The sequence below is a fragment of the Diadema antillarum genome, unplaced genomic scaffold, assembly GCF_040938485.1.
Source record: "Diadema antillarum isolate AM-2024a unplaced genomic scaffold, OU_Dant_1.0 scf00000071, whole genome shotgun sequence".
NCBI classification, from domain to species: domain Eukaryota; kingdom Metazoa; phylum Echinodermata; class Echinoidea; order Diadematoida; family Diadematidae; genus Diadema; species Diadema antillarum.
This window is the reverse complement of record NW_027270960.1, coordinates 884035-912027: the sequence shown is the minus strand read 5'-3', so window position 1 is coordinate 912027 and position 27993 is coordinate 884035. Positions and strand designations below refer to the sequence as shown.

The following is a 27993-nucleotide window of genomic DNA, read 5'->3' as shown; positions in this document are numbered from 1 at the left end:
ATCGTACATATCATACACAGGTCTGGAGAAGTGTCTGTGCTGTCAATCGTTTACATTGTTTAGTAATTACCCAAATATTAGGATATTGAGGAGTTAACTTCCTACAACGTTCATATGTTTGGAGACATTATTCAACAAATTTTCAGGTAAAGGTTATACCAAGACGACACAGTTGAAATTATGACATCGTCAATTGGGGAGGGGGGGGGGGGGACAATTTCTCAGTCCCACTAGCTGATATCTGTGTATGTTTACAGTGTCGCACGTGGCGTGGCCAATGGCTGCCAGCAATGGGCAATGGTAGGGCTAATTAAAGTTAAATTGGTAATTTCACAAACAGTCGCTAATTCGATCAAGGATATGGATCATTTTGTATGAGGAAATGTGTTTAAATTTACTCAAGCAGTCTTGCCAAACTCATTTTCTATAGGTTTCTACAACATGTAGACTAACGTTAGATGTCCATTTCAATTTTACCAAACCTTGGCCATTGGGCCCTTCCCTTGTTTACCATGGCCCAGTCGCTGTACGTAGCGCGACAGCATGTGATCGGGCTAACCAGGGAGGTGCTAGAGAAGGAGAGACAACTATTGCTCTCCTCTGAAGTCATGCGCGGCACCATCGAGAATTTATGCGTTAATTATTAAAAGATAGAAAACTAACATGCGGAAATGTGCGCATTATAGAAAAATATTAGGTTCTTAAGAGGGCCTAATTTTCATTTCATTTTGATTTGTGCATTACGAAGAAACTAGAAATACCTGGTACATGTTTATAATATTGAATTCTTTCCTAAACTATTCTAAATCAATTTGAGTATTTCATTTAAAATTTCACTGTGAAATAAAGCTTGTAATTCAACGAAAGGTGAAATGCACTCTTCGTCTCTGAACTTTGTCTTGCAACTAGAGCGGTGCCGAGCATGACTTAAAAGCGTAGTGGAATGCTAGACATCCCATTGACGTTGTAATGTCTTGAACCCAAACATGTGTTTGCATGAATTACGAGTAACGAACAACAAGTAACGAAGAGTTGCCACTCCATCACTGTAACACCTCTCTACTTATACAGTGCTTAGTCTGTACACTCGTGCTCTCTAGGCCTACACTGTCTGGGTTTTTTTAATGAAAAACATTTTCCATGTAGTGCCTGATAATATTTGTCTGTTTCTTCAAATGTCTCATGTTAAAAATCATGTTTATAAAAATAATTATGTTTGAGATAGAAAATTTCATTTCATGTCATCCTGCAGGTTCAAAACGACGAAAGGACTGTGTGGGTGTGAACAATGGCTCCGAAAAAAGGAAAGGAAGCTCCTCCCAAAACTGTTTTATTTGGGCGTTTTGGGACTTCTCTTAAGATTGGGATTGTTGGACTGCCCAATGTTGGGTAAGTGTAAAATGGGTTAGCCTAGTTACAGAATCAGTGTCAGCATCAGTTGCTGGAAAATAGAAGTAGAAATTCAGTAAGATCAGTAAGATTCGTGGTGGACGTTTTACTAAATGCTGCCATTTACTAAAAGCAAAGCAAACAGACCCCCACCAAATCTATCAACAGCACCTAGTGTATTTCCAGATTTATTTTGCAAGGAGTTATGATGTATTTGGTGATTTTATTTTTCATAAGTAAGAGATAATTGTATTAGATAGAGCATTGAATATCATATTACATTGCATTGAGATGAATTTCGTGGATAGAATCCCTCCGTTGTCTGTTTTCACATTTCCAAGTGCCCCTAATGGAAATATCAGTGTAACACACTAGTCAGAGAAGGTTCAGTGTTTTTACAGGACTCAGCATACTAGTGTATCTTGATAATTCAGTCATCTTACTCACAATTGTTTAAATTCTTGCCATGCCAAAATACAAGCATATTCATATACCACTATCTTTCAATTGCTGCAAATCTAAGAATGACGTTCCATTTGCCCCCAGTACAATGTTTTTGTTTGTTGTATTTTCACACAGGAAATCAACCTTCTTCAATGTGCTCACAAAAAGTCAAGCTGCTGCAGAGAACTTTCCTTTCTGTACAATAGGTAAAACACATCCTTACTACATTTTAGAATCATTTCTCTGTGTAGGCTTTTTGATAACATTTCATCATTTATGAAAGGGAGAAAATATGTAAAATGATTAAAAGGAGAAGTTCCCCAAATCTATAAATGGATTTAGGGAAGGCAGAAAGATTACTGATGAACTGCTGAGTGAGAGTGCAAGGACAATCAAACAATCTGTTGAAAAAGCAATGGATTTTTAAAGTTTGGGTAATATTGTATGCTGCCCTCTATGGATGTGAACCTCTACAATGATTGATGATGTTACAGTAGCACTCCAGGGGGGGGGGGGGGGGGGGGGGGGGGGGGGGGGCATTTCATGAAGCGTTTTATACGGATATTCTTCCGACAAACTGTTACAAGCTACTGAAATCCTTGCATCTGATTGGCTTAGAGCAAATTGGTCCAACAACTTCGTCGGACAAAATCAAAATGCCTCATTAAATGCACCTCCCCCCCCCCCCCCCCCCCCCGTTCAGTGTATAGAGAAAAATTATAAAAGGAAATTCACGAATACCAGGTATTATTAATTCTTCTGTTAAAGACAATGAAAAAACACATGACTTCATCTCCTCCAGAATACAAAGAGAATAACATAATGTTGAAACACAACTTTAAAAAAAAAATCAAATGAATGCGTTCTTTTCATTAAAAAGAATAGTAAAGGTTTGTAAAAAAAAAAAGAAAAGATCATGTACGTTTTCTGTGTATTGTTCTGCAATTATAAATTCGTGTTACCCTAATGGCCTAACAGCCCTTAATTTGAGTTTTAGAACCATGCAGATTCCCTGTTATAGATTACTTTTTATGAAAATATTGTTTTTATGCCGGATTTCACAGAGGTTTTCACTGACTTGGGATGTTTTGTTTACTGTACGTGCATATGTTTAAGAAACACGTTTATGGACATTCATTGCTCATTCAACTTTGTTCTTGTTATTCTCCCTTCATGAACGCAACTGGTGGAACGGGATGCTGACAGACCCCAATGAAAATAAGTATACATTTTAAACATTGCCTTTTTCTTTTGTCAGGCTTTTACTATGCTCTGACAGCAGACTGCCAGTTAAATCATTCCCACACTAAATATGAACATTGAGCTGTCAGATAAGTTGTTGGCAAGACCTCTGACTTTGTTTAGCTCACCTGAGCTAAAGGCTCAATGAAGCTATTGCGATCGCTCTTCGTCCGGCATCTGGCGTGCGTCGTGCATAAACTTTTTACATTTTCATCTTCTTCATGAGAACCCATGACCGATTTTCACCAAACTTGGCAGGTGGCATCCCTAAGGGGATAGGATCTCAATTTGTTCAAATGGGCACCATGCCCCACCTGGGGCCCCAAGGCCCAACACCCCCCCCCCCCCCCCAAAAAAAAAAAACAAAAACAAAAACAACAACAACAACAACAACAACAACAACAACAACAACCCCGAACAAACAAACAAACCAAAAAAAACAAAACAAAACAAAACAAAACAAACAAAAAATTAAGGAATCTTTTAAAAAAAAAATGTTGAACCAGAAGTGATAGAGCTAAGTTAATACAATGAGTTAGTACATCGATGACTGTAGTTTCAAGTTTGTTCATGGCGGAATCAGGGGTGCCCCCACCCCCTTGGGACCAGGGGGAGTGGGGTAGGGTGGGTCCAAATGGGGACTTAAATTGTATGTGTTCGTATTCTTCTTGAAAACCCCATGATGAATATTCACCAAACTTGGCAGGTAGCATGCCAGGGGTTAAGATCTCAATTTGTTCAACAGGGCACCATGCTCCCCTTGGGGGCCCTTGGGGGCCCAATTCCCCCCCCCCCCCCCTCAACATTAAGGAATATTTACAATTTTCTTCTGTAGAATCAAAAGTGATAAAGCAAGGTGGATTTTCACCAAACTTGGCATAAGTAGCATTCCTAGGGGGATATGATCTCAAATTGTTTGAATGGGCAGGGGGCCCCAAACCTCCTAAATTATGAAATATTTGATAATATTCTTTAAGTCTATTTTATTTCCAAACTGCATTGTCCAACATTCCATAAAGTGCAGTATACTTGGCATGTCCTTTTACCAGTGTGATAGAATATGCAAATGGACATCATGCCCCCCCCCCCAAGTTTCCACTGTTTTAAGGTAAGAGTCTGCAAGATGCAAGGAAGGTGAACTTGCGATACTCGGGTGAGTGTGAGACCCCCGTGTCTCTTGTTTTCTGTGTGTTCCACAACTAAAATGGTCATCAGAAATATTGAAGTGTTGACTTCTGATAGTGGTTGATATAACCAGCCATGTTTCACTTCTTTCTTTTTTTTTTAAACTGAAGAGTTTACTTTTAGAAGTGCAATATGGACATAGATAATGTCAATGGTGTGTAAATATGTAAAGTTACTGAAAAGTTTGATGTGAGGTATTAACCCGTTGAGGACGAGGCCCGAGTAAACTCGGGCAAGTGTCTATTGGAAATGTGTGTTTTAGCAAAATAAGTCCGTCGTAAGATAGTTTAGTCAATGAGCAGTAAATACTGTGGAAAGATTATGTAGATTTTCTGATGACATCCATGTCATATCAAATTATAGTATTATCACTGACTCTAGCTCTTGCAAGATCAATTAACCCTTTGAGGACAGACTGATATTGCTGCAACACATATTTCCCAACGACACTTGCCCGAGTATACTCGGGCCTCGTCCTCAAAGGGTTAACATTGCCTGACCATGTCATTCATTATCAATGAGAGATCCAGAAATTCAGATTGGGAATTTTATGAGTCTATTTCATACCATAGAGGAAGACACTTTGTATGTGTTGGAGTTGTATGTATTACAGATTTTTATTCTAGTTGAGTTGTGTGACTAAAACTTAAAAAATGACATAGGCAAGCCAGGCATTAAGTTCCATGTTGAGTAATAGATTTTTCCTCTCTGTTGCGTATGTCAGCATCTCTATGTTTACAAGTCTGACTACCAAATGCCATGAAAGTAGTAGTCGGAAGTAAATTCCTCATGATGTTTTTTTTTTATCAGAGGTAAAATGGGCTCAAAGGCAGTTGTATCATATTGAAGCTCTCTCTGTCTTTCTTTTCTTTCTTATTTTGTTGGTCTAACCAATATACCCCTTTTCCTTTTGTCAGGCAAGTCGCGTTCCAGTACCTGATGCCCGCTATGATTTTCTCTGCGAGTATTTCAAGCCTGCCAGGTAAACGCTCAAGTTCAGGGATAATGGAATTGGACATCCATAAGTATTCTGTAACTGTATTTTAACTTAAAGGTAGACTTTACCATTTGCAGATGAAACAAAAACCTAGCTTTAGTGCCTCAAAATAGTTCTAAAATGTGAGTTAGGGATAGAAACAACCAATGTTAACCCTAACTTACCTGGGCTATTTTGTGAGCTTAAAGTCCTGGGGGGGGGGGGGGGGGGGGGGGGGGGGGGGGCATGATGGCCCCCCTTATGATCTCAGCTGCGATTCGCGCGTTCGTTACAAAAATTGGCACACACGTCACTCATGACGCAATCTATAGGGCTGTGTTGTTAAATTTCAATAAGTTGCTTTATTTTATTTTATATGAATTATGTTGATTTATGCATAAAATTAGAATTTGGCTGGAAATCATTAAATAAAGCCCCCAAACTTCAAATTTTTTTGCTTAAGGACTCTTTGGTGAATTCTGAGTTAATTTAGGTCAAAAACAAATTGGTATCAATTTTAATGTCTTATGTATTTTATTGTTTTATAATTTCTTACGTATTTCTTTGTTTTTTACTTTTTGTTTTTTTATTGTTTTTTCAATGGGAATCATTGGCAACACTATTTCAATCTTAAGAAACATAAAATTAATTGTTTTTAATCTCTAAAAGTAAAAATAATGATACAATTACGAATTTCAGGTAGAAACCTGATTTGCATTGGTTTTGTACACAAAATCACGTTTTTGAGCAATTTTCAGTCTGACATGCACTTACATAATGTTGCGTAACTTCAAAACCGCGTACCCGGAAGTCGCAAATTTGGTCTTAAAAGTTGCGCAAGGCTTCAAGGTAAATTGTCATGAATCGCCATGTGGATGCGTTGGAGATGTCGCGCGAAGTTTTGAGGGGGGGAGGCCCCAGGTAAGTTAGGGTTAATGTAATGTATTATTAATAGACAGAATGTGAACAAAAGCTATAATAAGCATGTTTCTAGACTTAACTGTCTACAGTTATGTTTTATTGAGAAAAATAGTGATATCTCAGTATATTTTAGGCTTTATCGCAAAATTTTTACATGGTAGGATGTTTTGCGATACAACTGACCTACACGTATGCATCAAATGTGATATCTCGAACATTTTTTAAATCACTGCTCCCAAAGGTAAACTGTACCTTTAAATGTGTTCAAATTGTGGTAGTCATGTGCTTTTCTGTAAGAATTATTGCTACTTCTTGCCAAATTATGGATAGCAATTTGATATATAGATAATAAAAAGAAAGAAAATGCAAATGTAAACAAATAAGTATATGATAATTAACAGATAAATGAATGAATAAATATAAGATAAACAAATGTAACTGAATTATAGGATGTATAGACAACGCTGCACACGGGCACTGGTCCGACGATCTCTGACCAGTAAAAATTACTGTTGGTCCAGTAACTTTTTCAAGAATCAACCAGTAAAAATGGAATACTGGGTACCTACTGGTCCGACAGACAGGTCGGACCAGTAGAAAAAATGGGTAAGTGTGCAGCTCTGATATAGGTTAAAGCTAAAACAGCTCTTGGAAGGGCTCAAAAGGGCTCAGAACGTAACATGATGATCGACCGTGCCCTTGCAATCATATTTCCCGACAAGCTGCATACGTTTTACTCTTGCACAGAAGAGTGATGGATATCACTGTGGCCTGATTTGTTGATTACCAATAATCTATTATGAAAAATTACGTAGCAACCTCAGTGGGGTAAGCTCTGAGATTGTGGACTTCTGGCAAACCTTTTGGGCTTGTGTTTCAAGCAAAGGAACCAAAAGAAACCTAAATGTATTTGACCTCTGTACCCAACCAACTTGGATGTCTCTGCATCTGATGCAATCACTTGTCTGCCATAAGTACATAGCCCGTCGTTTATGCTTCAATGCAGCTCATTGATCTTGACCTCTGACCAGGAATTGACCTTTAACCCTCTTTAAAAAAGATGAATATTTCCAAATTACACCTGTCAGTTGCATCAAATAATGTTATTATTTGATTACATTTTTTTTAATTTGCAGCTAGAGAATAACATGGGAACTAAATTGTGGTGACCTCTGACCCCTACCTTTCACCACTTTTATTTCAGACAACAGTTTGGTTTTTAGTACATGTTTCACTTTTTGTACTAGATTACATTACCTGTAGGTATTTCACACCTGAACTTGACTTGATGATGGTATTTTTCAAAGTATAGCGACCTTTGTCCTTGACCTTTAATTTTCACCACTATTTTGTTTGTGCAAATTTTTGTCCAGTCAAATTTACCCCATTTGCCATCTACATATTAAACCTGTAAATTCCTAGCTGATTAGTAATTGACAGGAGATATTTTTGCAAAACTATGGTGATTTTTGAGCTTATATAATCATTATTTTTCCTATCACCCTGCTATATTATATTACCACTGAACCTTGCTATGCTAAGTTGCACTCAAAAATTTTGATTTTTAGCCAAAGCTCGATGACATGGATCTGATCTTTCGCCTAGGAAATCTTCCCCAAAATCTAGTCATTGCATCTACACTTCATGAGAGGGTTGTTTCATAAATGCAATAATGAACTTGGGGATGGACAAATAGATGGATGGAGATATGGACAGGTCCAAAATTACCGTAATGCCTCTGACCCTGTCCAGGCCAGAGGCCTAACAAAGGGAGAGTTACAAAATGTAGACAAGAATGTGTGATACTCATGCAGTGGTTTTTGTTGAACTATGGCTAAATTGATACAAAGTTTCATGTTTTCCTTTCCCCAGCAAAATTCCAGCATTTCTGCATGTCACAGATATAGCCGGGCTAGTGGCTGGTGCCCATGAAGGCCAAGGTCTTGGCAATGCCTTCCTTTCCCACATCAAAGCCTGTGATGCCATCTTTCATCTCACAAGTAAGTCCTCCAATACTTGCATACAAATGTTCAGAATTCTTTATCAATATCCCCCGTGTTTACAATAGCAGTAAACTGGTGAATGATTGTTGTTTGTAGTGCAATTTAATAGATGCAGTTTGCTTGTAATTGTCATGTGAGACAGTCATGTCAAACATTCAATGTTGTTGAGCTAGTGTTGAATGAACAATAAGTTGTTCACTTATGGCCTCAACACTCAACGACATGGTATTTGGTTTCCTCCATTTCCTGTTTAGAGGTCTCAAGAATGCTTTACAAGACGTATTCAAAATTGTTGGCAGTACAGGGGAAACTCGATATAACTAACACTGCTATATTTTCAACGAGATATCAGTTACTGTATATGCCGTTATTTTCGCGAGGGTTTTATTTTCGCGAATTTCGCGAGCTTCGGGCTGATCGCGAAATTAAAGACACGCGAAAATATTACCCCGTCATACCTTATGTGCAAATTGATGACAAAATGCATCCAACGCTGGCCGGACCAGAACGCGGCTGTTACATCGGCCAGTACGTACACATGCTATATTACTAGGAACATGTACTTACGCTACGGTGCAACCGATTATGGAAGTGCAGTACGATGCTAAACGTGCATTAAAATGTGCAATCTCCGCGCTATGTTACCCTATGCGAACGAACTCCAGCTCGACGTGGTTGGGTACACGGGTGAGGCCTAGGGATGCATGTAGCCCGACCAGACGCCGTGGTGCGCAGGGCCTTGCAGACGCCATGCGCAGCTAGGTGTAGCTAGCGCGACACTTGTGTACAGCGAGCGACAGGGCCGTGTATATAGGATGCATGTAAAACTTTCGCTAGCGCTAGCGCAGCTCTGAAACTTTGTCGTCTATTTGTTGCAACATTTGGTAGGAACTGAGTACTTGTGAATGCCGTAATTGTTTCATTTTATAAATGTGACCGTGCACCTCAAAACGAACATAAAGTCGCACACACTGATTTTGCGTGAGGACTGAAAATAAGTGAAATGGGTCAACCTAGCCGAACTTGACTTTTTCATATTTTCTGAAAGAGCGGGTCTTCTTTTACATAATGCCAAAATTTGGTATCAAAAAATGGGCAGGAAAGTGTGTTTTTTTAGCAGTTTATCTCGAACATTTTTGGTAGAATAGTGTGATTGGGTGTGTCTTTAGAATCCCTTTTTCATTTCTGAAAAACCTTTGTCCACACTCTTCACTTTCAACTCTAATAACCTTTGAAAGGATAGCGCTACTGCTTTGAAAATTGGCATTAATTATGGACAGAATGTGTTAATGAGGCATGCTAAATTTCAGTTTAAGTTGATAATCCCTTCATTGTTGTTACTCTGGTGGTTTACTTCCTCTTTTTTTGTCCCATTCATGGCACAGCCAGCACGGTGTGGTAAAGGTTAAGCGCTTGAATAGACACTGTACTTCAGAGCCTCTTTTCTCACTTCACACTATTCCTGAGTTTGTGCTTTCTTTCCAATATTTAGATAAGTAAGGAGAGTCCATTTGATTTGAGTTATACATCATTTTAAAGCTTAAAGTCTGCTCTTTCAGAATATGGTCTTAACTGAAAATTCATGTCTGGCGACTTTTTGTTTGTTTTGAGGTGCAGGGTCACAAATCTTCTACTGTGTCGTTTCTATTTTCATGTTTGGGAGTCACAATGCAAATGGAAAAACGTTACGAGTACGTTGGCAAGTGTGTGAACGTGTTTCTCGGGCTTGGCAGTAGACCCTACTACTACTATCAAGCGCGAATTTAACAACACGCGAAAATGCCACTGATACTGTGATTCGCGAAAATATCTGTATGCGAAAATATTGGCGTTTATAAAATGGGTTCAAGAATGTAGCCAATAGGAAGCGCTGAAATGAGACACACCTCCTTCCTTTACTTCAGTGCAATTGCACTGCCTGTAATCCTATGGTAGATTGCCGATCATCTGTGCGCGCGGCGGCTCCTTTGATGAATTGCATGCATACGCGCTGTCAATCCTGTAAACAACTTCTAGTTCGGGCTGCCGGCCGGCCGGCCTAGTATAGCCTGTCTTCCCTTGTGCATAACATGTGTGGCGTACGTACGTATACTCTACTATACGTACGTACACTTTGTACAGTACAGTAGACCAAGCGTTATGGGACCGGACGCGTACATGGAGTCACTTTGAAGAGCAAATCCAACGATTAAGCAGGTTAATTCTCACGCCGTTTTCAGAGTATGTTGTCTAGTAGGCCTATATGAGGAGTCTATATCAAGTCTTTAAGGTAAAGGGTGCATATTCTATGTAAAATAAGTAAGTTTTCATGCGGGAACTTAAGTGTCCAGAAACCCAACCCCCCATTATACTTATACTGTATGTGCGGGACTTCCACGAGTGCGACGTGCGTAAATGTTTGGGACGAACATCTTCGGACGTCTTGACCCACAAAGGTACGTGAAAAACGCTGAAAAATGATGTTAGTTTTTGAATTTTCGACCCATTTTATAAAACAAATGATGCACAGGATTATTTCGTGGCGTTAGTGGAGGCGTAGCTCACTCTCGGGTATTTACAATGTAGTGCAACATGCACTCGGCTTCGCCTCGTGCATGTTTCACAATTGTAAATACCCTCGAGTGCACCACGCCTACACTAACACACTCTATCCTGTGCATCATTTGTATAATACAGTATTACAAGGAAAATTTCCTGGTCCCAAATTTTCTTCCACACAAGTCTGTGTAAAGAGGTAAATAATCTTACCCATAAAGGTGAGTAATTCCCTCAGACACACAACCAGTGTTGATTGAAAGATGATGGGTAGCCCACATGTGCAAATTAATGTCTTAATGTAGCATTGATGCTTTGGAAAAAAGATCATGAACAGAATGTGCAATGTACTTCTAATGTATGCCAGGTTCCACAGTATCCTGATAGTCCCATCATACATGCCATGGTTTCCATAGAGTTTGAAACCCCTTTTCTGTGTGTGCCCAATGGAGAGTGAGTCAGTGCTCTTCAGTGGAACCTTCGTAGTCTCATTTCTCAAGAGTAACACTCCCAGCGGTTTTGTTTCCTGCATCTTACTGTATTTGGCTGGGAGAATCAATTTTGATGCATTTTAGATCATTTTCAACTGAGAGATTCTCCCTTTAGTGTCTGACTATAAAAAAGAAAAAATGTTTAAAAATCTTTCTGGAAAGCTTTTTTTTTTTTTTTTTTGATGCCAGGTCACATACATAATAACTCACCTAAATGTAATGTTCCTAAACCACTGATAGGAATACTCTCTAGCATCACTGTTGTTGCTGTTGTGTGTGTGTTCATCGATTGAGAAGGAAATGAAGAAAATAGTAGTTAAACAAAAATAACAATCCTGCAAAATTATATCAAAACGTAATTTCTTCTTTTTTTTTATTGTATCCTCGAAAACTTCTCAGATCCTTTCAGAACCTGATCTTATCTTTACTGAAATAGGGTCTCATTTGATATAAGTCGTCAAAATATGATGTTCCTGATCTACTAAAATTTGTGCTCACTGATTTCATTATACAAATGATGCACAGGTGTGAGTGCATCAGACAGAAATGTTAAGGTAACTATGGAATCCTTTACCCATGAGGCAAAGCCGAGTCGGTTTAGACTAAATTCAGTAGTTACCACATGCACACTATTCTGACTAACGCATGAAAAGACATATCGTCGCTGGGGTGACAAGACCTTGTATAGCTTTCTACATTTTTGGCGAAAATGACTTTTTCAGATTAATGGTCAAATAATGGGTTAAGTGATGTCCTGTTCAAATCCCAACTGTCTTACTACAAAAATGAAGCCACCACAGCATGTCAAAGGAAAGGCTATCCCATTCGCCACAGTGCTTTGGCCGCCATGTTTTTTTGCTCTCCTGAACATTTGACATTTTGTAGTGTATACGAGGTCTTGTCACCCAAGCGACGATATGCATCTGTGTAATAGAATGGGGACAATTTTCTTGCCAAAAATCCAGTTGTCGATCATGTTACTTGATGGCAAATGTACTGGATGCATTTCCTTTTGGCTTGCCATAGACGAAAGCCCGAAAAACCATGGATCCAGCACTTCAAAACCATTACTAGATGTATGTTTTTTTAGCCAATAGGCATCTCATACTGGGTGCGCGACTGCTTGCTTAGTGCGGGATCAACATGTTTACCACTGTATGCGGCCAGTATAAAATCAACACACAGATCTCGACCAAAGAGATCAACAAGGATTTTCGCCACCCATATAAATAACATTGTTTCTGTTGTTGGCATGTGTTTTCATGATCATTTCCATGCTTTTTGTGGATGAAATTTAAAAAAAAAGAGTCAGAAAGAAATGTTTAACTTTGCCGGTAATAGAGTAAATTCTCCACATTTCCCTCTCTATGCTGTCCTTGTAGGAGCCTTTGTTGATGAGGAGGTGACCCATGTGGATGGTGATGTAAACCCTGTTCGGGATCTGGGCACTATCTTTGATGAACTGAGACTGAAGGACATTGAATATCTCCGGGATAGGACTGGTGACCTAGAAAAGAAAGTCACCCGTGGGGGCGACAAGAAGTCATTACCAGAATACGTAAGTGTAATTCTGCTGATTGATATAAAGCACAAGGTGATTATGCTGGGTTCTGACTGTTGTGTGATCCACAATGCTGGCCATGATTGACCATTTATGACTGATTGTGGAATTTTTGTTATGTCTGTCACAGTATGTATTATGACTGAAATGGTGCCTTAATCGGGGTGGGGATGGGGCTGGTAGTAATTGTGATGATCGTATCAGATCTTATCAGATCTTAAGGTCAGTTGTGGCACTTGCAGTGATGGTAGAAAAAATTTTCAGGGTGCTCAGACGCAAAGAATTTATACAAGAACGGTATCGCTATACCAAAACGGTACAGCTATACGATTAATTTATACACGTACATCTGAACGCTGACTAACAAAACGACGTATAACGAAACGACGGTCATAGCATCGTTTCGAACTAGAATTTAATGACGAATCAGCATTCCATCGTGTCCATAGTGCGTCTGAACGTATGGCGACCATAGAATGGTATAACTGGGTGGGGCTTAATGGGAGCACACATGAAAGGTGGCCCCATAGCTGTTACCCATGACCATAACAGCTTGTGCAGTGGGTGCAGTGGGAGACTGCACGTCTACACAACTTTTTCCAAAACGGTCGAGATTAGTGTCAGAACGGTCTGTTGGCTATACATTGATTCTCTATGTGTCATTTTTAATCAAGTTTTGGTATAAACTGCCTTGCGTCTGAACAGGGGGCAAGATGTTTACAAAATTTGCTATTTTCAATGGGATTGCCATGACTGACCTCAAAATCTGATAAGATCTGATAAGGTCTGATAAGATCTGATTAGAGCACCACAATTACTCCACGATTAAGACCACAATTTCAATTGTGTTGCAAATTGTTACAGACATTATAAAAAAATTCCACAATCAGCTACTAATGGCCAATCACAGCATGTGTACCAGATTGCATAACAGTGGAAACATAGCATTAGGAAAATGATATGTACCTGGTACTTTTGACTCCACTTATTCATTTAGAGTATGCCTGTAGATGTCACTCAAATTGGAACAATAGTTTAATAATCTTACCCTAATTTATTCAATGAACCCTTTAATATTGACATACACACATACATGCATGCATACATACATATTGTATGTACATATCTACATATGGCCATGGATTAATATGTGTACATTTTACCCAAAAGAGTTAGCACAATTGTATTTCTGAAGAAGTACTTGTGGACATGAAATTTTGTGACCTAAATGTTGTAACTGCAAATTTGTGCTCTCTTACACCATCTTACACTAGCAGACCATGCGGCCAAGATGTCACAATGAATTTTTGTTTTATCTCGATTGCTTCGTGAAACAGTTGATTAATCTTATTTCCTTTATTCATTTTCTTTGTTGTTCCATCTCGTTCATGATCCAAATTCTTGGCAATAGGAATGCGTATGTCGAGCCCTGAAGTTCCTTGAGGAGGAGAAGAAGCCCATTAGACATGTTTCATGGGGAGTCAATGATGTGAGTAGCCATTATATTGTAAAGAAATAAGATCATCAAATTAGTGAAACATACACCAGAATGTAAGTTTTGTGAATAAAATTAATTAAAACAAGTGGTCATACCGTGAAAGAATGGTTGTTGAATTCAGTGGCTGTGAAGAAATAAAAAGGGATTGCTATTCTAAGAATTTTTTAGAAAAGATGGACTTTTTCTGCATGTTTAAAACCTGTTGAGGACAAGTCCTGGGTATACTCAGGCAAGTGTCAGTGGGAAATGTAGCAAAGTCAGCCAGTCCTCGACGGGTTAAAACTAGTCAAACATGCCTTAGTCATGAAGGGGGTTTCCCTGTGTTAGCTAATTTGCAACTGATCATGAAGTCATATGTAAATGATGAAATTATTTGCACAACATGCCTTCCCAACTGGTATGAAGATATATCTACATGCATGCACGCACACACACTCACACATGCGCACAGTATATTTTAACCATATATTATAATTGTGTATTGGTCCATGCCTTTTATTCCATATCTTTTATTCAAAGTGAGACATGTGTACACTGTTCTTTAAGGATATCTTTATTTTTTATCATGAGCTGTAGTTTTTGTTCTGGCATGAAACAGATCGAGTACTTGAACAAGCACCTGTTGATCACAGCAAAGCCTATCGTCTACCTAGTCAACCTGTCAGAGAAGGATTACATCAGGAAAAAGAACAAATGGTGAATAAAATTGTCAATTGTCTCATTTTACTTCTGTCCCTTTCCCTCCACTTTACTATCTTTGTGCCTTCCTTCAAACCATTCTTAATCCTGTCATCAATTTTATCTTCATTGTATGATTGATCATGTTTTTCATCCTATCTAAAGTGTATCCTGTACCTGCATAAAGCTCACAGTGTACTATGACATGAGTAATATCCGTAACGAGTGTGAAAGTGTGAAGCCCTCAAGTAAAAGATAGTGGTGAAAAAAAAAAGCCCTCTCTTCTAGAAATCTAGAAATTCATGTGTGTCTTCAGGAAAATGGGCAAGCTCAACTAGTTGCATTTGATTGGGATTTATTGTATAATAACTATACAGTAACTATAATTCTCTGCAATTACTGGGTTGCGCATGCAAATATGTGTGTGATGATATAATGAGACAAGTTTATTTCCAAGCACCAACCAGTACCACTAGCATCCAGTTTGTCATGAGAACTGCGAAGCATGGTTCCCATCTTTAATCGCCTGCCATGTTGAGCCAGCATGTCGGTCAGTATGTCATCAGTTGTATGTTGTAATAGAAGGTAAATACTGTTTTAAGTCTATTCTCTTTCCTTATATTTCAGAGGTTACCTGTGTGGCTTAAAACAAATATCATCCAACTCAAATGTTATATTCTCTGACTCATTCTGTTTCTTTACTATTAGTCTCACTTATACCATTTCTTGATATGCGACAGTTATCTTTTTGGTCCATTTCTTAAAAATGTCCTCAAAGTCCTGAAAAATCTTTGATATCATAGTTGAAAACTCTGCAGCACACCCAACAGGCATTTTCATGAAAGTGAACCTTAACATGCAGTTCGAAGAAAAATTGAAACAGTCGCCATGCCATTCAGCACATGATTAGCAAAGTGTTCATTCAGAACTGTGCATGCATAACAGATTATTACATGTTCATGCGATATTGCAAAGTGAGCTATCTGCTAGCTAACATGTGTAATGCTGCAGTACATCCCAGGAGAGCAAACCCTTGTATGAGCTAAATTCATGGCAGAAAAGAATTGATACAATTATGAGAGTATAAAATACTAGTAGGTGCAAGTAGGTGAGCACACGCAAAAATTGAGTACACGTACATGTAGAAACTATCTTCTGGCATTCCCTACATTTGTGTAGATTATGAGTTTTTTTCTTGGAAGGTGAAGTTCATTCTGGTTTGTCTAGTTGTAGACCTGATGCAGAGTTCAGGATCTTTTCATAGAAGTACTGGATTTGTCAGAATAAGAACTACCATCCAATCTACTACTAGTTAGTAGCTATGGCAGCACAATTTTACTGTAGCATTAATACTGCCAGCAATACATGTGTTGTAGAGTATGTTTCATTTTCATATGTGTTTGATTGTTTGTGTATTAGGCTTGTAAAGATCAAAGAGTGGGTGGATACCAATGACCCAGGGGCCAGTGTGATTCCTATCAGTGCTTCTCTGGAGGCCACTCTCTTTGACATGCCTGATGAGGACAAAGAGAAATACCTGCAAGAGCATGGTACAACCAGGTACAACTACTTCTCTATATCTCTCAGCATACCATTTCAACTACTGCATGAAGTACTTTGCACACACTGTCATATCCATGAGTTTAACCCTAACTAGGCCAGGGGGGGGGGGGGGGGGGGGGGGGGCTCTGAGGCCCCCCTCGACATTCCACGTGATGTATCGCTATCGCAAAAAGCTATCGCCACGACGTTTCATGACTTTTTTTTTCTAGTCTCCTGCATCTTTTGACTTTACGTGCATGTCAGACCAAAAATTGCTCAAAAACGTGAATTCGTGTACAATTTTAATGCAAACTGTGCTTACAGGCACATTTCATAAAAGCATGATTATTTTGGTGTTTTATTGATTAAAGTCAATTAATAACATATTTTCTTGTTCGGAACAATGTCACCAACAATTTTCATCGAAAAAACAATGAAAAACATAAAGTCGAAAAAACACAGAAATACATAAGAAATTCAAAAAACAATAAAATACTTCAGAATTTTTTTCTGATGGCACAATTTTTTTTCTCTTACATTTGCTATTCAAAGGACACTAAAAAGAATATTTACACAAAAAATGTGCCTGTTTTGAGCTGTGTTTAGTGATTTACACCAAATTGTCAAATTTCATGCATCATTATGCATAAATTAGCATAATTTAGCATAAATGACAATTTAAAAAAAAATTAACTTCATAGTACTTTAGATTACTTCATAGGCAACATGTGTGCCATTTTTCGTTGCGATCGCGCGGTCGACAGCCGAGATCTGGAGGGGGGGCCTGGGAGGCCCCCCGGCTCTATCATCTGCCTTAATAATAGCCCAGCCTAGTTAGGGTTAAATTTGTTACATGGGGGGTATATCATTTAACATGACTGGTTTGGTTTATTTATTGACCCATAACAGCAACAGTTATATAGAATACAAATACTGCGATGTGCAATGCAGACCTCCTTTGAAAGTGACATAATAGTCAGCTTCACTGGGAAGAAGAAGACTATTCAAATCTTGAATCATTGTTTAGCCACTTCAAACCTCTTCCTGTGGGTAAATGTGCTCATTTGCCTCACAATACCTGGGCCCGGTTTTATGAAGAGTTAAATTGATTACATAGGTTGAGGTCAACTGTAAGTCTATGGCAGCCTGTGTAGTAACGAAATTTAAAATCAATTTTATCTTTTGATAAAACGGGGCCCAGGACAATCACCTTATTACTGGTAGTTTGCAGACTTTCAGTTTGTGATAGCATCAGTGGAGAGCTAAATCAATGCACTACACAAAGACATAACAAGTACATTTATTCCTGATTTCATATTGCAAGATATGAACATGTTTTGTACATACATCGCAAGAGAACACTGTTATTCTATTTTCGTTGTACTTTTTCTTTCTTTTTTTTCCGGATTGATGCGCTTATTATCATTATCATTCGTTATAGTATTTAAATTATGGTGACTATTGGCCTACCTTAGCCTGTAATTGTGTTTAACCCATATCCCTGGGTTAGGTAATTCAGTTTACAGCCTGCTGTAAATCTCTGAAGTGAATACAAATCCAAACGAAAATATCAGTACCAGGAAATGATGCAAGGACTCTGGGATATCAGGTCATAGTTCACAGGCTATATAAGCTATATAAATGATACCATAGTTCAAGCCATTTCTGCTACGGATTATCCCGTAGATCGGCGTTCGCAGTGTTTGCGTGAACTGCGGGATATCCCGTAGATTGGCGGATATGGGTTAAGAAGCTCCCCAAAAATGGCATTCATAGTACCTCATTTTTTTCTGTATGTTTAATAGCCTGAAACAGGATGACTTGCTCATCAGGTGTGTTCCTTGAAATGCTTGATAAAGGTTTAAGTTTTCCAGCACCTCAAATTGGTAAATGCCTTGTGTATTAAAGTTGCAGTGTATTTCTGGTATCTGCAGTGTGCTTGAGAAAGTCATCAAATTGGGCTACAAGACTCTACAGCTGGAATATTTCTTCACTGCTGGCAAAGATGAAGTCAGAGCATGGACAATTCAGGTAAGAAGAGAGTGCAGAACTAAGGCAATCTAGAAGGTATGGTGTTCAGTATTGTTAGAAGATTGGTGACTGTAAATTCAAACTCATGACAGATTTGGGGATGCACCCCCTTTAGGCCCAGGGGAGGGAGAGGGGTGGGCAAATTGGTGCCCAGATTTCACATTTTCATCTTCTTCTTGAAAACACTTGTCGAATTTTCACTAAACTTGGCAGAAAATATCGCTAGTGTGATGAGGGAATGATTATACAAATGGACACCATGCCCCCTTGAGTCCCCCAAAGCCATTGAGTAACCACTAAAAACCACCAAGTCTCTTACCATTTTTCAGAGCTTTTTCTATAACTCTTCCATTTTGCAAAACAGTTTCTTTCACACATTCATCTATTCATAATCAATTTTGTGGACTGCATAGCTTAAGCACCGTTGAGGTATCCAAATGAAACTAGGCATATAAGTGTGTATGAGGGGACGAAGCTGTGCCTATTAACTTTTGGGCACACATGCTCTAGGTCAGAGGTCAAATACTAATATTTAATGATTTCCTCCATATCTCTTCAATGCCTAAAAGTATTTTAATGAAACCTAGTGTATGAAACCAGGGAAAGATTCTGTAGATAAAGTAGATCCAAGGTCAAGTGTCAAGTGAAAATGTTCAAGTTCCACTTATATTTCCATATCTCAGAAATTGCTCAATGTAGCTTCATGAAACTGAGAAAAAATACATGTACTGCCTGACAATGATTTATGTTGGAGGTTGGGGTCTTGAGGTAGAACGTCATGGGTCAAAGGTCAGGTTGAAATGCAAAAATTATCACTTTAATACTGATGAATTTCAATATTTTCTCCATACAGATATGTTTCCTTAGAAATGACTGTACACTTAATTAAACTTGTATACTGGACAATGCTTATGTAGGGAAAGATTGGGCCATGGTGTGAAAGGTCAAAAGAAAATGTTAAAATTGAACTGTTTTTGTCTATATTTTGAAATCACTCAAGAGTATTGTCATAAAAATTGATGTATGCAGATGATGATTATTTGCCAAGATATCCGTAGACCTTTTATAAAAATAATGCGAAATAGCAGAGGCATACTAGTCGCCATAGTAAAATTTCTAGTCGATTGATGCAGTGGTTAGATTGTGGTGGAAGTCTAGTGATTAATGTCCAGTGCACTGATTGACTAGAGAATTCCATAGTCTCATTGGGCGACTGTTTTTGTCCCCGCCGAACGAGTTCGAGCAGGGGACTATGAAACGGGCTCCGTACGTGTGTGTGTCCGTGTGTCCGTGTGTCCGTCCGTCCGTCCGTCCGTCCGTGTGTCCGTCCGTCCGTCCGTGTGTCCGTGTGTGCGTCCGTGTGTGATCAAAATCTTCAATTTGCTACTTCTCTGTCATTTATGAGCCAATTTTGATTCTGTTTGCTTTATATGATAGCACTACATGGGAGCTTTGAAACTTGTACACAGAATTTCAGTCGTGACCTTTGACCTTGACCTTTGACCTATATTGTACATTTTGCTACAAAATGCTACTCCTTCGCCATTTCTAACCCGATTTCGATTCCGTTTGCTTTATGTGATGGCACTAGGTGAGGGCTTCAAAACTTCTACTCAGAATTTTGACCTTTGCCTTCTTTGACCTTTGACCTTGATTTTTGACCTATATTGTACATTTTGCTACAAAATGCTACTCCTTCGCCATTTCTAACCCGATTTCGATTCTGTTTGCTTTATGTGATGGCACTAGGTGAGGGCTTCAAAACTTCTACACAGAATTTTGACCTTTGCCTTCTTTGACCTTTGACCTTGATTTTTGACCTGTATTGTACGTTGGCTACAAAATGCTACTCCTTCGCCATTTCTAACCCGATTTCGATTCCGTTTGCTTTATGTGATGGCACTAGGTGAGGGCTTCAAAACTTTTACACAGAATTTTGACCTTTGCCTTCTTTGACCTTTGACCTTGATTTTTGACCTGTATTGTACGTTGGCTACAAAATGCTACTCCTTCGCCATTTCTAACCCGATTTCGATTCCGTTTGCTTTATGTGATGGCACTAGGTGAGGGCTTCAAAACTTTTACACAGAATTTTGACCTTTGACTTCTTTGACCTTTGACCTTGATTTTTTACCTATATTGCACATTTTGCTACAAAATGCTACTTCCGGCGGGGACATATATTACGCACCGCGTAATTTCTACTTTTCCTTGTTCCTACAAGTTGATGTGGATTCTAATAATGACATGTAAAAGAAGTCAGTAGTCAGTCTGTGATTAGGATGAACTGTAATCTGATCCCCATGAGTGGAAGTTATTTTTGTGTGCTCTTTGTCTTTGTGGCATTTAGAAAGGAACCAAGGCTCCACAGGCTGCTGGGAAAATCCACACTGACTTTGAGAAGGGCTTTATCATGGCAGAAGTCATGAAATTTGATGACTTCAAGGAACTGGGCAGTGAGGCAAATGTGAAGGTGAGCAAAAATGTTTTGGTACAGTACACAAATGACTCACAGGTTTGAGTGGGTCGGTAGGAATTGTGTACACAAAGTACCTCTGAATTGTTGGAACCCACGAGGTGTAGCTGAGTGGGTTTGGATAATCAGAGGCACTGCGTGTACACAATTCCTACCGACCCATGAAAAAAAAAAAAACCTGTGAGTCATCTGTGTTATAAAATGGGTCAAAAATCCTTTTAAAAATCCTTAAAATATGGCCTAACTGTGAGCTAACTGTTATTTACCTGATGCATGGAAAAATCATGCGTCCGGTATTTACCGGATGCATGGTTTTGGAAATGGCATTTTGAATGTGCATATGGCTCGGTACTCACCTTAAGATTAAAAGTAGGTTGAAGAAAGATGAAACAACAATTGGTGAATGCTGAACTGGAACAACTTCAACAAGAACTCTGGTACTCTACAAGTAGAATTCTGGGCTGGCGGTGAAGTCTAATAAATGTGAATGTGCACCACACAGTCACTGATGTTAAAGTTATGGCTGCTGGTAGTACATGTATTGTCTGATGTATAGTCTGATGACACAGCCAACGTAAGTGGGGCACACTGCTTAGGAACTTAGGGAGGCATTTGGAGAGTAGTTGGTGGTGGTACCAAAGCCACTGTCATTTGACATTTCCTCCAATAGCTGCTGGAGTTGCAGATGAAGAAGCACTAAGTGATTGAACGTAGGACCACTGTTTGCCAATTTGACTGCTCGTTTCTTTCTTCCATCACTCGTCTTCATGTAGACTTTGATCGAACTTTCGCTCTTGTGACCCGCTAACCGACATGATGTCTCGGGATTGAAAGCCTTCTCGGTCCAATGTTGTTTGTTTGTTTGGTTTATTTCTGCATTTTCTTTCTCCGAATACAATTGCAAATGAAAACAAAATGATACAGATACATACAAATCAATACAAAGAAAAATCATTTGCGTAACAACATTCAGTCTGAAGTGGCATAATTATGAATCAAAATAACATATTAAGGCATTCTGTATCTATTAACAAAGGAGAAATCAATACAGGGGACCGTCATCATAAGCAGAGCTTGATGTGGATGAGGCCCTATCTGAATATGTGATACCAATGTAATACAACACCAATTATATATGTGCTCATAAAACTCTTAATATTAATGCACAAAACACATTTTGCTACAGAAAAAAAAAACAGAAAAGAAAAATAGTGACTTGGCGCTTTAAAACAAGAAAAAAAAAAAACAGCACGCAGCACCATTGACTGCTGCATGGTATAGTAGACAATAAAAGTGTAGGTGTGTGCGAGTGACAGTGCGTCGTGTGTGCAGGTGACAGTGCAAGAGAGAATAAAGGCTGTAGCATGCCTATTTGGGGGGTAAGGTATACGCTTTAATGAATGTATGCAATATCATTATCAAAGAAAGAAACGGGAGGGAATGAAAAAAAAAAAAAAAACACTTTGCATGGATTAGGGCTTACTGAGACTTCAGAAAAAAAAGAAAAAGTACATTGATCAAAGACTACTAACTGGAAACATATTTCAATAATAAATGCTTTTTTAAATGAGCTTTAAAGGAAAACAGTGAAGTACACTGCTTTAATTGATCAGGTAGGTTATTCCAGACATCGGGACCGTAATGTCTAATTGATTTCTGAGCTAAAACAGTTTTGGGGTTTACAAGGTGAAAATCTGTCGAACGGCAAGTTGGATATGTGTGTATATTCGAATTTAAGTGAAAAATATTATGAAATAAAGAGGGAAGTTGATTTGTTGCATACTTGTACATAAATATACCTGTTTGTAAAATGTGGATGTCCTGAAGCTTCAAAGTATGCAAACGATGAAATAAAGGATCTGTATGAGATAAATATGTGGAATTAGTAATAATACGAATAGCACGCTTTTGGAGTAGATACAATGAATTCAGTTTAGTAATACTACAATTTCCCCATACAATATTTGAATACAATATATGAGGCAAAATTAAAGAATTATATAAAATAATCAGGGATCGTTCTGATAAGAGATCTTTCAACTTCCAGAGTACACCAATATTTCTTGATAGGGTCCTTTGTAAACAGGATATATGTTCGCTCCATGTCAAATGAGAATCGATTGTAATGCCTAAAAATCTAATAACCTGTTTCTCGCAAAGAGAAAACCCATCAATTGATATGTTGACATTAAGATCCTGTGAGTAGGGTTTTCTAAAATGAACAAAATTTGTCTTATTAACATTCAAAGATAACTTGTTTGATTTAAACCAATTCAATATATTCAATAATTCAGTGTTCAAACGATTAACAAGTGTCCCTATATCATAATCTGATGTAATAATGAATGTATCATCAGCAAAAAGTATAAAATTCAAAGATGGAGAAGAACCTATAATATCATTTATATAAATGTTAAACACATGTTGCCCTGAGGCATGTGACACATGTTGCCCTGAGGCAGTGGATGGTGTAGATTTTGCTACAGCCAGCAGCAGTAGATATTGTCTTTAGATTGTCTGAAAGAGTGTCGATTCCCACAGGGCTGTTGCAATACCATGGCTCACTTTCATCCTGTGGAGCTTGTTTCTTAGGCTTCTGCCATAACCACTCACATTCCGGATGAAGTTTAGAGATGTACTTCTCGAAAGATTTGACAGGGCACTTATCGCTGTGCAAAACCTCGTACATGTAACCGCCAGTCTTTTCATCGTCATTCTCACGATTTTTTGTTAGTTGATATCGCTTTGTTTCATAGCGTATACCATCATCATCATGAAGGATAGAGAAATCAGACACCCTGAAATTTCTAACATTTTCCCTACCCCTGTTACAGAAGAATGTCAGTAGGTCTATGAAGACCTTGCTTTGTAAGCCCTTGGGAGTAGTACTGTCCAGCTCTGAACCCGATTGAATTTGTCCATGTCAACTGTAGAAATTGATTCTTTATGCTTGGTAATAACAAGGAGGTTCGAGAAATTGAGTCACAACAGTCTTATTCACTTTGATCCCATGCTCGAAGCCGCCACTCAAAAATATTTGAAGTATGTGTCAAACTGGATCTGCCGCTCAGATGCAAAGACAATAGACTCATGTCTCATTGCATAATCACCAGCCACTTTTCAAGGAAGATATGTCTTTGTGATGGTAATTACTTTTCGCTATGATCCCTACTTACAAACGATAGGCGGTAGACAATGGTAAAGGCACGGGGTGTGCAAATAGAAATTGCTCAAATATTGCTGAAATAGATATCGAAATTACTTGACTGTACGGGTCTGTACGCTAATCTGACATATCAATTTATAAAGAACTATACTTGAAGATGATACCATATTACTTTCATTTGGCGGAAATAAGGGGAAAAGTGATAAAACCGGCTTTCCATGAGGGTAAAATTTCAAACACTTTCACAAAATACAGCTCAGATTTACATATTTTCGAACGGAATTAACTTTTGTTTTATATGCTTTATCATAAGGTGAAATTTCATTGCATTTAATGTATAAACGAGCAGCATATACACGATATTATGTTAGCGTTAAAAATGAATCTTCAGATTGCTCAGAAAGATGACGGCTTCAAGCATCGAACATCAAAGGCACAAATGCACTTGTGGAATTCTTTTGTCCATCCATAGAAAACTGACAGCTGATTGAATAATTATAGTCAGTTGTAACTCCATCTCTCGAACCTCCTTGGTAATACCTAGTCCAGCACGTTTTACCCTCACAAGCACTGTTTAAGTCCGGCAAATTTCTCAAGCTTTGCAAATGAATACTTGATTGATTTCTTTGTACTGGCGGCATCTGAATGGTCCAATAGCTAATTCAACTCTTCGTAAGAAAGCATTTGAAACGACTCCCTGCAGCTGCATTTTGGCTCACCGGCAAATGCTGAGAACTGCAGCAGATGACTATGAATGTAAACAAACGGGCTATCGTTGGTATCAATTTTACATATCGTGGATATCGCGTGCGGTCAGTGAGAAATGACTGCGTGGCAATTGACCAATCAGATCGCAAGAATTCCGCAACCCATTGTATAATACATTTTTACTTGTGGTAGGAGATACCAAATTCGCACAAATACGTACCATTGCAATAACTTGGTTTTCGCTTTTCAGAAACTAGTCAATGTACCCGTGGAGTGCTGAATCAGCCGAAGTGGGGAAGGGGGGGGGGGGGGGGGGCTATGATGAAGTCATCGCAGTAGTTTGGTGTGGAACGATCCGTACTATCAGAGAGTACATGTATCATGTTTGTTTGGCTTCAGCCAGTGCTTAGAAATCCTGTATGGGGATTCCCCCAGACATGGTCAAGGTCACTGGGTCAACGGAGGTCAAATAACTGTTTTGCACTAATCCTTGGTCCGATCTTGGCCAAACTTGCTGGAAGCATAAGTAGGCCTACACCTGGGAAATCCCCATTGAGGATATTTCTGGGGGAATCCCCATATAAGTAGGCCTACACCTGGGAAATCCCCGTTGAGGATATGTTTGGGGGAATCCCAAGGAGTAGCGAAAAACAGTTATTTGACCTTTGACCCCAGTGACCTTGACCTTTCCAAAAATGAACCCCTCAAGGGCAATTTCGTGGTGAACCTGCATCCACCCACTAAGTTTGATGGAGATCGGACCAAGGACCTGGGAGGAGTAGAGGAACAAACAGACAGACAAACGTTGCTCGAATTATAGTATGATGATGTCAAGGTGACTCATTCGTTACTAGAGAAAGTAGAACAATTGCAGTTCAGGTGATGCTTGATGAGCTGATGGAATACATACAGACATATTGAATCATTTCATAAAAATAGCGCACAGGTGAGAGTGCATTAGTAGAGATGCAGCACACTTTGAGGGTATTTACAATGGTGAAGCATGCCGAATGCATGCTTCACAACAATGTGAATACCCGAGAGTGAGCTGCATCTCCGCCAACGTCCTGAACTTAATACCTGTGCAGTATTTGCTTTATAAAATGGTTTTATGAACTATTTTTTATTTACCATGTATTATGGGTAAATACCAATCAGCATCATGTAAAATTTGCTTCTAAAAAATACCAAGATGTCCAAAGAAATGTGCCAAACACACTGGTACTGGACACAAACTTATTGCAGTAAATAGGTGATTGAGCCCACACTTGTAACTGACTGAGTGGACGTTGCTGAGGTATGTAGTTGTGATGTCATTGAGCGTGATTACGGTATTAAGCCACAGCCATGAACGTATCTCTCAACGGTCATTAGTACTGATCATTAGTTATATGGTCGATGGTAAAAAAACGTATGCCTGCTGGGTATGCTTGGCAAAATTAAAGACTGGTCATGTGATTGCTCTCAGCCACTCATTTGATTAGGGTCCATATCACCATTTTATAATCTTCATTATTGTTTGGGGTTTTTTACCTTGCACTTTGCAGGCCAATGGCAAGTACAGGCAGCAAGGAAGAAATTACACAGTAGAAGATGGAGACATCATCTTCTTCAAGTTCAACGCTGGTGCAGGACTGACTGACAAGAAAAAGTGATGAATACCAAGACTCACACAATTGTACATTCATAGACTTTCAAATTTCAATTTTTAGTTTTTTTCAGATTTTAAGTGTATCCTTGGTGTGAAGGATGGTCTTTTAAAAGAGGATGTATGGGTCTTGAGATTTCATCCCATTTGGGATGGTATGCTGTAAATTGCAACAAGTCAGGATATCTTTCCTTACATCCCTGTCTTCTCATTGTTGCAATTTAGATGAAGTCTTCTCTAGCTTTTTCTATTTCACACTCATGCTGTATCCATGTGATTTCCTTGGCAAGGTAGTGCATAGATGGAAACACATAATGATAACCGACCATATGCAACTGAGGGCTGTGGGTAGCACAAGGCATGTATGAGATTCTGAGGTGGTACATACAGGTACTGGCATGTGGTAACTATCGGAAGTTAAAGATGAGTGCACCTCAACAGAATATGGAATCATATGATATGAAGCAATTTTGATAATCATGGAATGTTTATGTTTATTTTCTGTGAAAGTATGCATGTGTGTTGAAATTACTTGAATTAGATCAATGTGAAATGAATATTTTCATCCCACAAGTGCACCAAGCTACAGGTTTGATCCTATAGGCAGCTGAGTGATGTATATTACACTGTTAGTATGGAGTCACTCTCGGCTTTTAATCGTTGTCCTTGATAAAGAAGTGACACAGGACTCATTGATGGAAGCCATTGGTTGTTACATCATACTTTCTTTCAGTAGGGGGAGAGGGTAAGTAAGTAATGTCTCAACCTCATACCCATTAGCCCCCTCCACCCCCCAGCTAAATATTACACTGAAAATATGCTTCACTTGCACAATATTAGACAATGCAGACATGAAAATAGGCCTTTCCAGGAGTCATATTGCCCTCTTTAACATGTGTAAATGTAGCAGATAAGTACATAAGTCTGATGACAATTTCAACTTTATACTGGAGTTGAGTGTTTGATTGGTTGATGTGCTTTCCCTGGTAAACAGTGATTCCATGAATTATGTGGTCCACTTTATTATCCTTTGCACTGAATTCTAAGACTACTTTAGCCAATATTAGATTTATGTCTGGCACACAAGGAATAAATTTGGGGATCACTCTTTATTGTATATGGCCTGTAAATGCTTTTTGTTTTCATATGTCATCATGCAGTAAGACTTCATGTACATGTGCGACTACACGAAGTCATGTCCAACAAGTATCTGAGTTGTGTAGACATAGACATGTTTGCAGTCTGTTGATAGTTTCTAGTTTTCCAGTTAGATGTTCACAAAAGGGAATGTACTGACAGTCATTTGCATTCATGTAGACTGTACAAGTTCAAGTTGAATATCAAGTACAGTAAATCCTACTTATCAACCCGTTCAAGACGGGCTGATTTTGCTACAACAGGCATTTCCCATAGACACCTGCCCGTGTATAGTTGGGACTAGTCTTCAACAGGTTGAAGTTGACATTGTGCAACTTGCCAATGATCCACAACATCTTAGA

General features: G+C 38.8%; 1 protein-coding gene across 1 annotated transcript; it reads left to right on the top strand.

The window, feature by feature from the left end:
• The first annotated feature begins 9 nt into the window (after positions 1-9).
• Positions 10-27993, top strand: LOC139717016 (obg-like ATPase 1). Its single transcript, XM_071628532.1, has 13 exons — positions 10-146; positions 1253-1389; positions 1969-2039; positions 4240-4247; positions 5178-5242; positions 8030-8157; positions 12569-12744; positions 14159-14236; positions 14844-14941; positions 16343-16483; positions 18400-18496; positions 20847-20969; positions 26394-27993. Exons 2-13 carry the CDS (start codon positions 1289-1291, stop codon positions 26499-26501), a joined length of 1194 nt encoding a protein of 397 aa, XP_071484633.1. The 5' UTR covers positions 10-146; positions 1253-1288; the 3' UTR covers positions 26502-27993.